This window comes from Hyla sarda, chromosome 9 (genome assembly GCF_029499605.1).
Source record: "Hyla sarda isolate aHylSar1 chromosome 9, aHylSar1.hap1, whole genome shotgun sequence".
Lineage (NCBI taxonomy): Eukaryota > Metazoa > Chordata > Amphibia > Anura > Hylidae > Hyla > Hyla sarda.
This window is the reverse complement of record NC_079197.1, coordinates 36253200-36270331: the sequence shown is the minus strand read 5'-3', so window position 1 is coordinate 36270331 and position 17132 is coordinate 36253200. Positions and strand designations below refer to the sequence as shown.

Genomic DNA, 17132 nt, shown 5'->3' with positions numbered 1-17132 from the left:
GAACACTCTTGACTCCGTATAACCAATCACATGTGGCAGGAAGTATTTTTGTCCAGTAAGATATATTACAAAGTTTCTTATATGCACTTATTTAAATAAAGTTAAAAGCACTGCAGTTTTCACGTGCACAGTGAGGAGGAGACCGCTCAGCTCTTTCATATTCTCTGCAGAAAGCATGATCACAACACTATCACACAGAAGACTACGCAAAAAAAGGTTTTGCATTAACAAAAAAATACAATGTTCATATAATTACATCACCCCATGTATTATTCTCAGATGAACCCAGAATTAAAGGAGTATTCCAGGATTTCTTTTTATTTGACTATGCTACAGGGGCTGTAAAGTTAGTGTAGTTCGTAATATAGTGTCTGTACCTATGTGTGACGGTTTTCTCACAATTCTTCTGTGATTTTCACCCCAATATTTATTTTTAACATTATACAAAATGACTGTAGTCTCGGATTTTTCCCAGGTTGCAATGCGGCCGAGACCTGACTCACTAGTCAGCTGATGACAAGGAGCCTGTCTGCATCAATGGGTGGAGCGATCGCTTGGTGGGAGAGAGATCAATCTGCAACTAATGCAACAGCTGTAGGCACCCTGATTGAAAAACACAGGTCTTTTGAATGGATGCAGCTCATTTATGTTTAAATGGGTGCGGTGGCTGATGTGTGGGAGGGAGGAAAATGGAATTATGGGATTTGAAGTCATAAAAAGAAACCCTGAAACAGTTTTTTTTTCTTGTTTAAACAACTCGATGAATGTGTTCTCTTCAAAGCAAACTGAGTCAGATTGTGGTTGTAGATACATTTAATTTACTACTGTACAGATGAAACTATTAAAAATGCTTTAAATAGCACAATAAGTGTACAAGAGCCTCCGTGCCATTTCTGTGTTACCACTGCCCTGGTAAATAAGAGATAAATTGAAAGCAATATCTCTCCGAAGGTCAACTTGGTCCTCATCGATTCCCTACAAATAGGAAAAAAAGCAAAAAATAAGCAAAGTTTAACAATATACAAGTCTGTTAGTGATTTCTAAAACATATATAGTACATTAAATCTAAAAATGTGTGTTTACTGTACCGTTAACTTAAGTGGTGGCAGCTCAAGGGCCTGTTGATAATAATGTATTGCAAGATGTGCTAGACCCATCTGGTGCAATGCACGGCCCAGGTTGTAGTAAGTCTCCTGACAAGGGCCACGTAAATCGATGTATTTATTCAAAAATGAAAACCCCTAAAAAAACAAAAGATAATGTGTAAAATGTTGTCCTACTTTATCCAAATTGGTTCAACTTATTTGCTGAATTGTAAAGCATAGGAAATATAAACCAATCACAAATTATACAGCTATATTGTGAGGGCTAAGCAGTTGTTTAGTTTGTAAGGAGTATGTTATTCCTAAACCCGTTAAGGACATAGGGTGTACAGGTACGCCCTTGTCCCCTGGTACTTGAGGACCAAGGGTGTACCGGTATACCCTGAAATCTTAAGTGACTTTGAAGCGAACGCAAGAGCCGTGCTCGCTTCTGAGCAGTGAGCGTCAGCTACTATCAGTAGACAGACACTCACCGCTAATTTCAAGCAGCTGCAATCCCGCCAAGGCCAGACATTTAACCCTTTAGATGCCGTGATCAATGCAGATCATGGCATCTAAAATGAAAGTAAAATTTGCCGGTAGCTCAGTGGATCACGTCACGGGGGTTCGGTGAGCGTCCCCTTACCTGCTGCCGATCACCAATCTTATGATCTAATCTGCAACAGATTCTGTGTGTGTGAATATACCCTTAAAGAGAAACTGTCATCTAGTTCACCCACACTAAACAAAGTATACTGGGTTATAGTGCAGGTTAATAGCTGCAAAAAGAGGGGTTACATGCATTATTAAGTAATGAATTTACAGAGTTAAGCCCGCTACAAATTCCTTTTCGATTGCACTCCAGCATGCAATGGAGGCGGAGAGTCAGCTCACTCAGCTCCCCTGCCTCATCAATATTCACTCCCTGGCCCGCTCCCTTTCATGACATGAAAGCCTGTTGGGGGGGTGTAGCTACAGTATGGTGTACCCCTACAGGTTCTCACATCATGGAAGGAGGTGGGCAGGGGAGTGAATATTGATGAGGCAGGGGAGCTAGGTGAGCCAGCTCCCCGCCTCCACTGCACACCGGAGTGCAATGGTAACGGAATTAGTAATGGGCTTAATTCTGGAAATACTTGACCTAGATATGTAAGTAACCTCTTTTTTTTACAGCTACTCATTCGCACTATAACCCACTATATTGGGTTTAGTTTGAGTGACCTAGTTATCAATTTCACTTTAGGGTAACTACAGACACCGATGTTTAGCTGTTATGGTAGCAAACTTTCCACACATGACGATAAAATTATATTTTTTTATTTTGAAAAACGGGAAAAGGAAGCATATTTGTCAATTTTTAACATGGCATTTTTTTTAAAGTAAATTTATAAACATGATTGTTCATTTACAGTGGTCCCTTAACATACGATGGTAATTTGTTCCAAATGAATGATCGTTAGTTGAAACCATCGTATGTTGAGGGATCCGTGCAATGAAAAGTATAGGATGTTATACTCACCTGTCCCCGCCGCTCTGGACCTTCACCGCTGCCCTGAATGTCGCCTTCCATCGCTGTCGCCACGTCCCCGGGGTGTCCCTGCCGCTCCGGACTGTCTCTGCTGCCCGGGATCGTCACTCTTCATTGCCGTAATCTTGTCGCTACGCATGCCGTTCCTATTGGATGACGGGACGGCGTGCGCAGCGACGTGATGACGACGAAGGAGAGCGACGGCGATGCAGGGGATCCCGAAGAGGACTGTCCAGAGCGCCGGGGACAGATGAGTGAGACACACCAGACCACACGGGGCACCGTAAATGGCTATCCGGCGGCAGCTGAAGCAGTCTGCGCTGCCGGATAGCCGTTTATGCGATGGCCCCGACATACAAAAGCATCGTATGTTGATGCTGCCTTCAACATGCGATGGCCTTTGAGAGGCCATCGCATGTTGAAAATATTGTATGTCGGGGCCATCGTGGGTCGGGGAGTCACTGTACTACTACTCCTATCAATCACATCACGTTCCTACTACTAATACTTTGTTAGGCTTCACAATGTATTAACACTCCTATCAGTCACCAGACTGTGCAGTACTGTACTACTACTCCTATGTAAGTCCCCTCACTGTACTACTACTCCTATGTAAGTTACCCTACTGTACTACTGTCATCTCACTGTATGACTACTCTATATAAGTCACCTCGCTGTAGTACTATTCCTACCAGTCACCTCACTGTACTACTACTCCTTTGTCAGTCACCAGTATACTACTACTCCTCCTATTTTAGTCGCTAGTATACTACTCCCATGCCAGTCACATCTCAATGGAGTAGGGGGATGTAAATTTTGAGGTGTTTTAAAGAAACTATATGGGGGGGGGGGGGTACATGGGGGAGTTGCTTAAAAACAGTAAAAAGAGCATGTGTCTCTGAGAGGCAATCGTATGTTGAAATGATCTTATGTCGGGGCCATCGTAGGTCGGGGGGGGGGGGGGGGGGGGGTGTCACTGTATTATATTTTGCCGAAATACTTGCACACATGATTGAACAACCATGTCATTTATGAACGGGTCAGGTCCGCCTACTGGGTGCCAATCCTACATAGCAGCTCTTTGTTCTGATCCCACTGTAAGATAAAATTACCATATATATTTGGTCTTTACCTGTACTAGCAAAGCATGTCTTTTCAACACAAACTTCTGTGAGGCCATGTGGACAAATGTTAATCCAATGCAAAGACAGTACATAGGATCATCAGACTTCATTCGATAGGCTTGGACATATTGAGCTGCAACATATCAAAAGTAATTTAATTCCATTAGTTCAATACTAAGAGGGAAGTTGAAAAAAAAAAAAAACGTAGAGAGAATGAGAAAATTATGCAGCGAGGCTCCTAACAATGTCGATTAAAGGGGTATTCCAGGAATGTTTTTTTATTTGACTATGCTACAGGGGCTGTAAAGTTAGTGTAGTTCATAATATAGTGTCTGTACCTGTGTGTGTGACTGTTTTCTCAAAATTCTTATGTGATTTTCACCCCAATATTTATTTTTTACCAGCATACAAAATGACTGTTGTCTCAGATTTTTCCCAGGTTGCAATGCGGCCGAGTCCTGACTCACAAGTCAGCTGATGACAAGGAGCCTGTCTGCTTCAATGGGTGGAGAGAGCAATCTGCAACTAATGCAACAGCTGTAGGCACCCTGATTGAAAACCGCAGGTCTTTTGAATGGATTCAGCTCATTTATGTTTCAAGGGAGGAAAATGGAATTATGGGATTTGTAGTCAAAAAAAGAAAAATCAAACAGGAAATACAAGTTCACAAAAAGCTAGAGACTGTGTTATGGTAATCTCACAACATAGCTATTTAGCCCCAATTTAGCCCCAAGACAAGATCCCAGATCCTTCCTAAGCATGTCCATTACTGTCTGGCAGGTACGTACTAAAATCACCTTATAGTGGATAATCCCTTTACGTTCTAGGACAGCACTTCTTCTGTGCTGGGTGTAATACACAGATAAATGTAAAGTAAGGTGTTTAAAGAGCAGTTCCACATTTTATAAAAATATTCTTCAATAAGTGATACACAACTTTGTTTAATTTATGGTTTACAAGGGAGTAAAAAAAAAATGTGCTTAAAGAGGTTTACTAAAACTTTGAGAAAAGCCTTTTTTTTCACCCCAGAAACAGTGGCACCATTGTTCATGTATTTTTCTGTTATTGAGCTTTAGGTAAAGTGTTCTGGTAAATGGGTAACCTATATATATATATATATTTTTTTTTTAATAATGCAAACCAGATATCCTTTTATCAGTGTAGCTTGACTATAGAAATGTTGTTTTTATTTTAATTTTTTTTAATACATATTCCAAACTAATTTATGTTATCCTCTAGCCTCAGGTTTAGGGATAAGCATCAGAACACGGTGGGGTCAAACCACTGGGACCCCTTGAGATCTCCAGAACGAGGTCATGACTAAATTGTATAGAATGAACTAGCATGTGCAGGATGCTGCTCCTATGTCTATGAAGCCGACATACAGAGTTGGGCCCCATTCTAGGGATCGCACAAGTCAGACCCAATGGGGACACTTATCCCCTAACCTAGGGGACAACATAAATAAACTCTGAATTCCCCTTCAAGTTTAAAGGAGTAGCCTCATGTATGAAAATTTGGGACTAATTTGGGAATAATATTAATAAGATAGACAGATATTTCGAATTTCATGCAGCCTCCTTCTCTGGTCAATGATATAATAAATTGCTATCAGAGTTGGTTAAACTAAAATGTTGAAAAATACTACACAATGAGATAAGAAAGTTGTTTGTGAAGTTACAGAGGACATGAAACCCTGAAAGACCAAAATAAAATGCTTTTAAAAAATTATAAAAAATGACAAATAGTGAGTAAAAATAAAGTGAAAGTACACTGTCCCTTTATGGCTATAAGTATCTTGAACAGCTGTAATAATGCACATGTACTCATGTCCAAAGACGAGAAATCCGAGCATGCCCACTTTGATTCACAGATGCATAACTATTGAATTCCCCTTAACCCCTTCATGACCCAGCCCATTTTCACCTTCATGACCTGGGCATTTTTTGAAAATCTGACCACTGTCACTTTAAACATTAATAACTTTGGAATGCTTTTACTTATCATTCTGATTCCGAGATTGTTTTTTCGTGACATATTCTACTTTATTTTATCGGTAAAATTTCACTGATATTTGTATCCTTTCTTGGTAAAAAATCTAAAAATTTCATAAAAATTTTGAAAATTTAGCATTTTTCTAACTTTGAAAGTCTCTGCTTGAAAGGAAAATGGATATTCCAAATAAATTACATATTGATTCACATATACAATATGTCTACTTTGTGTTTGCATTAAAAAATTGACAAGTTTTTACTTTTGGAAGACATCAGAGGGCTTCAAAGTTCCGCAGCAATTTTCCAATTTTTCTCAAGATTTTCAAAATCTTAATTTTTCAGGGACCAGTTCAGGTTGGAAGTGGATTTTAAGGATCTTCATATTAGAAATACCCCATAAATGACCCCATTATAAAAACTGCACCCCCCAAAGTATTCAAAATGACATTCAGTAAGTGTTTTAACCCTTTAGGTGTTTCACAGGAATAGCAGCAAAGTGAAGGAGAAAATTCTAAATCTTCATTTTTTACACTCGCATTTTCTTGTAGACCCAATTTTTTAATTTTTACAAGGGGTAAAAGGAGAGAAATCACCCTAAAATTTGTAACCCAATTTCTCTCGAGTAAGGAAATACCTCATATGCGTATGTAAAATGTTCGGTGGGCGCAGTAGAGGGCTCAGAAGGGAAGGAGCGACAATGGGATTTTGGAGAGTGAGTTTTTCTGAAAGGGTTTTTGGGGGGCATGTCCCATTTAGGAAGCCCCTATGGTGCCAGAACAGTGGACCCCCCCACATGTGACCCCATTTTGGAAACTATACCCCTCATGGAATGTAATAAGGGGTGCAGTGAGCATTTACACCCCACTGGCTTTTGACAGATATTTGAAACGGTGGACTGTGCAAATCAAAAATTTTATTTTTCATTTTCACAGACCACTGTTCCAAAAATCTGTCATACACCAGTGGGGTGTAAATGCTCACTGCACCCCTTATTAAATTCCGTGAGGGGTGTAGTTTCCAAAATGGGGTCACATATGGATATTTATTGTTTTGCGTTTGTCAGAACTGCTGTAACAATCAGCCACCCCTGTGCAAATCGCCTCAAATGTACATGGTGCACTCTCCCTTCTGGGCCTTGTTGTGCGCCCTCAGAGCACTTTGCACCCACATATGGGGTATCTCCGTACTCAGGAGAAATTGCGTTACAAATTTAGAGGGTCTTTTTTCCCTTTTACCTCTTGTGAAAATGAAAAGTATAGGGCAACACCAGCATGTCAGTGTAAAAAATTTATTTTTTTACACTAACATGCTGGTGTAGACCCCAACTTCACCTTTTCATAAGGGGTTAAAGAAGAAAAAGCCCCCCAAAATTTGTAAGGCAATTTCTCCCGAGTACGCCGATACCCCATATGTGTCCCAAAACTGTTGCCCTGAAATACGACAGGGCTCCAAAGTGAGAGAGCGCCATGCGCATTTGAGGCCTGAATTAGGGATTTGCATAGGGGTGGACATAGGGGTATTCTACGCCAGTGATTCCCAAACAGGGTGCCTCCAGCTGTTGCAAAACTCCCAGCATGCCTGGACAGTCAATGGCTGTCCGGCAATACTGGGAGTTATTATTTTGCAACAGCTGGAGGCTCCGTTTTGGAAACAGTAGCGTACCAGACGTTTTTCATTTTTTGGGGGGAGGGGGGCTGTGTAGGGGTATGTGTATATGTAGTGTTTTTTACTTTTTATTTTAGGTTAGTGTCAGTGTAGTGTAGTGTTTTTAGGGTACAGTCACATGGGCAGAGGTTCACAGCAAGTTTGCCGCTGGAAGTTTGAGCTGCAGCGCAAAATTTGCGCCATCTCAAACTTGCAGCACTCACTGTAAACCTCCGCCCATGTGAGTGTACCCTGTACATTCACATTGGGGGGAGGGGGCAAACATCCAGCTGTTGCAAACTCCGAGCATGCCCTTTGGCTGTCCGTGCATGCTGGGAGTTGTAGTTTTGCAACAGCTGGAGGAACACTGGTTTGGAAACACTAAGTTAAGTAATAAACTTTCAAGTGTTTTGCAACCAAACTTAGTGTTTCCAAACCAGTGTGCCTCCAGCTGTTGCAAAACTACAACTCCCAGCATGCATGGTCTGTCAGTGCATGCTGGGAGTTATAGTTTTGCAACAATTGCAACAGCTGGAGGCACTGAGGTAGGAAACGGACAATGTTTCCCAACTAGTGTGCCTCCAGATGTTGCAAAACTACAACTCCCAGCATGCCCAGACTGCCAAGGCATGCTGGAAGTTGTAGTTCGGCAATATCTGAAGGATCAGATGTTGCCGAACTACAACTTCCAGCATGCTTGGGCAGTCTGGGCATGCTGGGAGTTGTAGTTTTGCAACATCTGGAGGTCCACAGTTTGGAGACCACTGTATAATGGTCTCCAATCTGTGCTCTTCCAGATGTTAGAGAACTACAACTCCCAGCATGCCTGGACAGACTGAGCATGCTGAGATTTGTAGTTTTGCAACATCTGGAAGAGCACAGATTGGAGACCATTATACAGTGGTCTCCAAACTGTGGACCTCCAGATGTTGCAAAACTACAACTCCCAGCATGCCCAGAAAGCCAAAGGCTGTCTGGGCATGCTGGGAGTTGCAGTTTTGAAACTCTCAGAGGCAGCAGTGAGATCGCTTTACGGCGATCTCACTGCTGCCAATGAAGATGCCGCACTGCTGCCGGAAACTCACCTCCGGGACGCAGCGCAGCCGGGACCGCACGGAGGACGCCGGGACTGCACGGAGGACGCCGGGACCGCTCGGGACACCGCTCCGACGGGTAAGTGACGCCGGGGGACGGGACAGGGACACTTAGCAGAGCGGTGTGTGTCCCGATCCCCGTGATCGGGACTCACACACCGCGCTGCTAAGTATTTTCATAGCGAAACGCTGCTATCAGCTAGTCAGATTTGACCAGCTGATAGCAGCGATCGCTGGGGGGGGGTGGGGGACGAAACCCCCCGTGGTCGCACGGTAAGATGGCTGGCTATCAGTGATAGCCACCATCTTTCCGGGCGCTGCGGGGTGCCGCGAGTAGCGGCAGTAATGTCCATGACGTACCTGTATGTCATGGGTCGGGAACACCTTGCCACCCATGACGTACAGGTATGTCATAGGTCGGGAAGGGGTTAAAGGGGTACTCCAGTGGAAAACATTTTTTTTCCACAAATCAACTGGTGCCAGAAAGTTAAACAGATTTGTAAATTACTTCTATTAAAAAATCTTAATCCTTCCACTACTTATCAGCTGCTTATACTACTAGTACTGGAAGGATTAAGATTTTTTAATAGAAGTGATTTACAAACCTGGATAATTTTCTGGCAACAGTTGATTTGAAAAGAAAATTGTTTTCCACTGGAGTACCCCTTTAAGAGGTTGCCACTGCTTTACTTCACAGAGGATGTGATAAACGATGCATTTACCAAGCGCGTGTTTGAAGCTCCCAGACACAAAGGCATTGTGACCACTAAGGACGCACAGCGCAAGGTTGTCCGGATTTTTTAACATCAATCTCAGGCAGAAGCGGTGATGCCTCACATCTTGAGAATGCATTGTAACTTGATTGAAGATATTCCACAGTTGAGGCTTGTTCACATTTTCCATCAACATTATTCTGGGAAAGTAAACAAGGACATAGACTTATTATAGTAACACTTGGATTAAGCAAGAGAACACATTATAAGCAAAAGGGCTATTAAAATGTATTTACAGGGAAAGCCTCCTATAACTTGGCAAACACTGAGATGCCAGACAATGTTCTATGTTATCATTCATCTATTCCATGGGCACCATCACACAAAACAAACCAGGCGTGCCAACAAGAAGTGTCTGCTGCCATCAGCTACTGGTCCCTTTTATTACAAATTGTAATGTACCCGGAAGTGACACATTTAGCTATAACAACTTGGTTTTCCTATATCTATTTGGGGTTGGGATAGTCAAGTGGGCAGGATGTGAACAGAATATACTTTTAACTGCCTTGTTGTTATTTAAAGGGGTATTCCAGCCCTAGACCTCTTATCCCCTATCCAAAGGATAGGGAATAAGATGTCTGATCGTGGGGGTCCCGCCGCTGGGGACCCCCTTGATCTCGGCTGCGGCACTCTGCTGTCATCACTGCACAGAGCAAACTCGCCCTGTGCGGAATGACGGGCGATACAGGGGCCAGAGCATCGTGATGTCACGGCCCGCCCCCTTAATGCAAGTCTATAGGAGGCGGAGTGAAAGCTGCAACTGGTCCCCCACGATCAGACATCTTATCCCCTATCCTCTGGATAGGGGATAAGATGTCTAGGGGTGGAGTACCCCTTTAAGCCAGTGTCCCCGACTTCCCAAGGCTGCTGGCAGGGAATACGTAGATCTAGGTACAGGTACTTTACAGAAAGCCAAATAAACATAGCAACAATAATCTGAAGATGACCCTATTAACTTCCGTGGAAGAGTTTTTTAGACATACTCTGTGACCTGTGCAGAGATCATTCTACAGGGAGGGGAGGAAGCTGAACTTTGACTATTACCTATTGTGAATGACCTGATTCTGTCTCATCTACTGTATACATTTAGTTTATGTTAAAAACAAGAGTAGGCCACATTGTAACCATCGCCCAAAAAAATCAAACGTCATCCTCTTCTACACCTGGCAGTGACCATCATGCCATTTATCGGCACGGCTATTATGTACTTTATACACCCCTATTATGTTTATGGAGCAGGGAAAATAACTGAATCTAAAATCAGATCTATTATTTGAGTACAAAAGTTACCTTATGTAATTATATGCTTTTCTGAAATTCCTATCTAAAATTGCTGTGGAAAGTCCAAAATACTCCAACTCCTTCCGTTTCTGGCGGTCGTCATAAAATGAATAATACTCCAGAGAAGAGTCCACCAGCAGCTCTCCTTCCTTATAGCGGCCAAGGTCACATAAAGCATAAATTGCCTTTAAAAGAAGGTTCCACCAATCGTCTTTGGATAGTACGCTGGTGAGTATGGCAAATATTGCTGTGGAGCAACGCAAATAGAGGATACAGTGAAATCTATTCGAGAAAAGCAACCAAAATAACATAAACATGCTCCTTTAAGCGGTTACCATCTAATGACGAGCCGTCTCGTCCTACAACGCCAAGCTGTGTATGGCGCGGGCTCCTGATTCGAGCCCACGCCATATCGGCCGATCCCCAGCTGATTCTTGTAGCTGGGGCTGCCGTTAATAGCCGACATGCAGCAATTGCTGTGGTCGGCTATTAACCTTTTAGATCGCCACTGTCAAAGTTGACAGCGTCGTCTAAAGGGAGCTTTAACCAGACCCAACAACACCCCCCCCCACCCCCCGCAGCACGATGGCGGGGGAGCGATCCAGTGTGGAGGTTGCCGAGGAGCTTACCTCTTCTCCAGTGCTGGTCACAACTCTGTGGTTGATGGAGCCTAGTTGAACCAGTCTTTATCAATCAAACAGAGAGCACACAGATCAATGTGGTTTTATGGAACTACATTGATCTGTATGAGGAATCTTCCGATTCCCCCTAAAAGGACTAAATGTGTAAAAAAAAAAAAAAAAAAAAAAAAAAAACACCCATTAACCCCTTCCATATGAAAAGTTTGAATCACCCCCCTTTTCCCAAGTTCCATATAAAAAATATGTTAACATAATAAAAATAAACATATGTGGTATTGCCGTATGCGCAAATGTCCAAACTATAAAAATATAACGTTAATTACACCGCAGGGTCAATGGCGAACATCGAAAAATACCAAAGTGCAAAACTGCATATTTTTGGTCACTTTGTATACACTTAGGGGGAGATTTATCAAAACCTGTCCAGAGGAAAAGTTGCCCAGTTGCCCATAGCAACCAATCAGCTCGCTTCTTTCATTTTTAACAAGGCCTCTGCAAAATGAAAGAAGCAATCTGATTGGTTGCTATGGGCAACTGGGCAACTTTTCTTTTGCACAGGTTTTAATAAATCTCCCCCTTAATTTATAAAAAGCGATCAAAAAGTCCCATCAAAACTACAAAGGTACCGATGATAACTCCAGATGACGGCACAAAAAATGTTATAGGGGTCAGAAGAGGACTGTTTTCAACATACACATTTCGGTGCATGTAGTCATAATTTTTTAAGGTAATAAAATAAAAGCTATATAAATCATTTTTACCAAAAAGTGCACTGCGTAGAATCGGAAGCCCCCAAAAGTTACAAAATGGCATTTTTCTTTCAATTTTGCGCCCCAATTTTTTTTTCTGGTTTTGTGGCGAAATGATTGATATCGTTACAAATTGAAATTGGTGGCGCAAATTTAAAAAAAAAGCCCTTATATGGGTCTGTAGGTGCACAATTGAAAGTGTTATGATTTTTAGAAGGTGAGGAGGAAATAACGAAAAGGGCAAAAATGGAAAATAGCTTGGTCCTTAAAGGGAACCAATCATCAGCTTTTACCCTATATAATGCTTGGCAAAGCGTTATATAGGGTAAAATCTTTATTTTTACCATTCCCGGGGGATGCTCCTGCCCTCAGGGATGGTGAAGATATGAAGTTATAAACTAGTCACCGCCGCCGCCATAAGTAGTCACCTGGGCGGGGAGCTCTTCTCCCCTACTCCCGTTCTTTGGCTGGGAGCGACGCCCCCTCCGCTTGATTGATGGGCCGCGTCATTGTTCCGCTCACTGAACAGACGGAGCAGAGTGATGACGCAGCCCATCAATCAAGCGGAGGGGGCGTCGCTCCCAGCCGAAGAACAGGAGTAGATGAGAAGAGCTCCCCGCCCAGGTGACTACTTACGACGGCGGCGATGACTAGTTTATAACTTCATATCTTCACCATCCCTGGGGGCAGGAGCATCCCCCAGGAATGGTGAAAATAAAGATTTTACCCTATATAACGCTTTGCCAAGCGTTATATAGGGTAAAATCTGATGGTTGGTTCCCTTTAAGGGGTTAAGGGTGTCGGCTATATTTGGTATCGATATAATCAGATGTTCTAATATGCAAGATATATGAAAGATAAAACATGGCAAAGTGTCCGCCATGTTGTATGGATTCTTAGAAGGCCCCAAATGAAAAGGCCAAAATATCACTCTAGAAATGTGTATTCCTTTGAATGTTTGCAAAGGTGTTATGTATTCTAAACAGAAACCAGGGGGTCTGGCAAACAAATCAGACAATGGTCTGTTGATAAAGTTTTACAAAAACAATGACAAAGTCTTGAGAGAAGCAAATACTTGAGATCTTTCAATCATAGCTGTGTTAGGCCGGGTTCACACTACGTTTTCCGCATACGTTTTCTATCAAAAACCGTATGGGGAAAAAACGGATGGAACAGTATGGGAAAAAGTAAATCGTATGCGTTTTTAAACAGTATACTGTTCCGTCCGTTTTTATTTTAAAAAACTCATACGTTTTAGAAAATTCCGTCCATTTTTAATGGGAGGGGTCTTGGGTGGGGACTTTAGGATGCAAATGCGCATGTGCAGAGAAAAAACACATACGGTTTTGCCGTATGGAACCGTATACATGTGCGTTTCCCATTGATGTCCATGTTAAAAAGGGTATGCGGTTGCAATACGGTTTTAAAACTGGAGTCAAAACCGTGGCCAAACACGGTTTGGAGTACTGTTTAAAAACGTATTGCAAGCAAACCGTACGCAACCGTGTGCATCAGGGTGCATACGGTTTCAATGCTTTGCCTATGTATACGGTTTTTAATACCGTCTCATACGTTTTCACTAATGAAAACGTAAGCGGGAACCGTAGTTGAAAAACGTAGTGTGAACCCAGCCTTAGTTGGGATTAAACAAAAAAGGTCTCAAATATACTAACCTAGAGATACCAGGGGAATGTAAATAAAAAACATGAAAGTTTCAAAGGAATGTATAAATTTAGCAAAAGGTGAAATACAGGTAAATAAATGTCTTTTTATAAAACATTCCTATATATGATCTTAGTAGAATTAATATGCTACCTTGCCCTATCATAACAATATTATATATATATATATATATATATATATATATATATATATATATATATATATATATATATATCTCACTTATAGTTCATTTAATCACACATTGAATATACGGTTATAATTAATTATAATGTCAGGTGTCTAGACATGTAACTAGCCCTGATCTCCATAATCACACCTAACCCGGTCATCGTTGGATGATCTGATATTTGCTTGGGTGGCTCATTAAGATAGAAAACAAGCTAAAAGCAGATGTAAGGAGGACAGAAAAGGAGCACTGCAAAAGATAGCAAGAGGAAGCATCACAGATCCTCATTACTGAAGTTCCTAGAGGCTACCTGAAGGGGCGGAGCCATGAAGAACCAGGAATAGAGCTTTGTCCCATAATAGACATTTCTTCTCTGCTAACCGGTTTTGACTACAGGCGTTTCCATGGACCCCGGGCAGCCATCTTTCTTTTATCCAGAAGTACTATGTATACTCTTGGTAAGATACACAGGTTTCTTATTTGATTAAGTTGCCTCCTTTTTAATGTGGATGGAATTATATCATGTAGATGAGCAGACCTGGCTTATTTATAAACTCTCCATATTGAGATGGTAATAGCAGTATATAGGCCACACCCCCTTCTACTGCAGATGAACGGGCGCGTCTTATAGGGATCAATGCAATGACATATTATATATAGCATAGTCTATGGATCTTTCTCTGCTCCACCCCATGATATAATTATTCCCACGAGGAAACTTAATTTAAGTCTTCCTAATTAGTAGCGTACTATAAATTATATATTAGTACCGTATCTTACCAGAGATAGTTGTTAGAACCGGGTGGAGTAATATTCATAACTCCATTTTATATCTCTAAAGATTAGATGCCCAAATGATGTAATGATCTCTCTGCAAAGTAATATAAATTATATCTAAGCTAACAAACTTCTGTGACTAAGTCTGATATTACTAACCAAACTTATTAACCCCTTCATGACCCAGCTAGTTTTGGCCTTCATGACCCAGTTCGTTTTTTCAAATGTGACATGTGTCTCTTTAAGTGGTAATAACTTTGAACTGCTTTTACCTGGCAAAGAGATTCGGAGATAGTTTTTTTGAGACATATTGTACTTTATATTAGCGGTAAATTTTTGTTGATACATGAAGCGATAATTGTGAAAAACTCTAAAATATTGTGAAAAAATTGAAAAATTTACATTTCTCTATGTTTGAAACTCTCTACTTGTAAGAGAAATAGTCATGCCAAATTAATTTAGTTATCAATTCACATACATGTCTACTTTATGTTGGCATCATTTGTTAAACATTCTGTTACTTTCGACATTAGAAGGCTTATATTATTATGAGCATTTTTTTACCGTATTTATCGGCGTATAACACGCACTTTTTAGGCTAAAATTTTTAGCCTAAAGTCTGTGTGCGTGTTATACGCCGATACACCCCCAGGAAAGGCAGGGGGAGAGAGGCCGTCGCTGCCCGCTTCTCTCCCCCTGCCGATAGCCAGGGAGAGAGAAGCGGCGCCGACAGCCAGGGGGAGAGAAGGGGCAGCGGCACCCATTGCCGGCGCCGCTGCCCCGTTGCCTCCCCCCATCCCCGGTGGCATAATTACCTGAGTCGGGTCCGCGCTGCTCCAGGCCTCCGTCGTGCGTCCCCGGCGTCATTGCTATGCGCTGAACGGCGCGGCGCTCTGACGTCATGCGCCGCGCCGTTCAGCGCATAGCAATGACGCCGGGGACGCACGACGGAGGCCTGGAGCAGCGCGGACCCGACTCAGGTAATTATGCCACCGGGGATGGGGGGAGGCAACGGAGCAGCGGCGCCGGCAATGGGTGCCGCTGCCCCTTCTCTCCCCCTGGCTGTCGGCGCCGCTTCTCTCCCCCTGGCTATCGGCGCCGGCACCGATAGTCAGGGGGACAGAACGGGCAGCGGCGCCGATAACCAGGGGGTGAAAAGGGCGACAGCAGCGCTCTAGACCCCAGGAAAGGCAGGGGGAGAGAAGCGGGCAGCGACGGCCTCTCTCCCCCTGCCTTTCCTGGGGGTATATCGGGGTATACACGCGCACACACGCACCCTCATTTTATCATGGATATTTGGGTAAAAAACTTTTTTCACCCAAATATCCTTGGTAAAATGAGGGTGCGTGTTATAGGCCGGTGCGTGGTATACCCCGATAAATACAGTAAATTTTCGGGAACAATAAAATTTTTAATATATGTGTGTATATATATATATATATATATATATATATATATATATATATATTTATTATACACACACACACATATATATATATATATATACATACACACATATATAATATATCTATCTATCTACATACACATATATAAATATATATGTATATACACATATATATTTATATTATTATTTTTTTTTTTTTTACTTCTGTACAACAGCTCCCCCTAGTGTCTAGTGCACAAAACATGCAGTAACAGGAAACTAGGGGGAGCTGTTGTACAACAAAACAGCTCCTTTACAAAAAAAACAAAAAAAAGTGAAAGTGAAACTAAAGCATGCCTGCGGGCACAGCATCGGCAGCTCGGGACGGGTAAGGCACACCGGGGGAAGGGGGACAGGTAGAAGGACACTGGGGTCTCCTAGCAAAGCAGTGTGTGTGTTCCGATCCCCATGATTGGGGGACACACACTGGGCTGCTCAGGATTTGTCTGTGCGAAACGCTGCCATCAGCTAGTCTAGACTAGCTGATGGAGCGATCGCTGTGATTGGGGGGGGACGAAACCCCCTAGGTCCCGAGGCAAGATGGCTGGCTATCCGTGATAGCCACAATCTTACCAGGCGCGGCAGAATGCCGCGATTAGCAGCCAGTATCTGCATGACGAAAACCTTCTCGGTCATGACGTATATGTATGTCATGGGTCGGGAAAGGGTTAATGTCTAATTAACTTTTATATCTCTTTATATCATGGTCTGTTTATTACTCTCTTTAATGTTAATCAATTGTAACCAATAAATGTAGACATCATTTTTATGATAACTGCGTTATTATTTTATTATATTGCAAAAGTTACTTCTACCACTACTTCATAGAACTCATATCTGGGAAAATAGTCGGGCCAAGATATGGTGATTTGCATTGTTTGTATATTTTTGGCAATTCCTAACAATCTTATTTTTAATATTTTTGTTGATCATAATTCATAAATGAGTTAACACAACAAGGGGAGTGGCCTTCTGCAAGAATATAGCCAGTAAGCAAAATTTATAATGGAACTGAAAATCTATCACAGGAAATCTGATTTGGATAAGGTTGTGGTTCTCTCAAAGGAAGGTTAGTTTCACAGTACGTGACAAATTCTTGGTAAATTTGGTATAATTGTCCAACAAAGGTCCCTGTCTACTGTGACTCACAAG

General features: G+C 42.1%; 1 protein-coding gene across 3 annotated transcripts in view; it reads right to left on the bottom strand.

Annotated features, from left to right (window-relative positions):
* Window positions 1-795: 795 nt before the first annotated feature.
* Window positions 796-17132, bottom strand: part of GTF3C3 (general transcription factor IIIC subunit 3) — a 63359-nt gene continuing 47022 nt past the window's right edge. For 2 of the 3 annotated variants that reach the window (XM_056538475.1, XM_056538476.1), the window contains exons 15-19: window positions 10530-10767; window positions 9189-9379; window positions 3743-3867; window positions 1089-1241; window positions 796-975 (exon numbers count right to left, since the gene is read on the bottom strand). In XM_056538475.1, coding sequence (XP_056394450.1) covers window positions 853-975; window positions 1089-1241; window positions 3743-3867; window positions 9189-9379; window positions 10530-10767 — 830 coding nt within the window. In that variant the 3' untranslated portion in view covers window positions 796-852. Of the gene's footprint in view, window positions 976-1088; window positions 1242-3742; window positions 3868-9188; window positions 9380-10529; window positions 10768-17132 lie in introns of those variants that run through there. The other variant, XM_056538478.1, reaches the window with a different exon arrangement.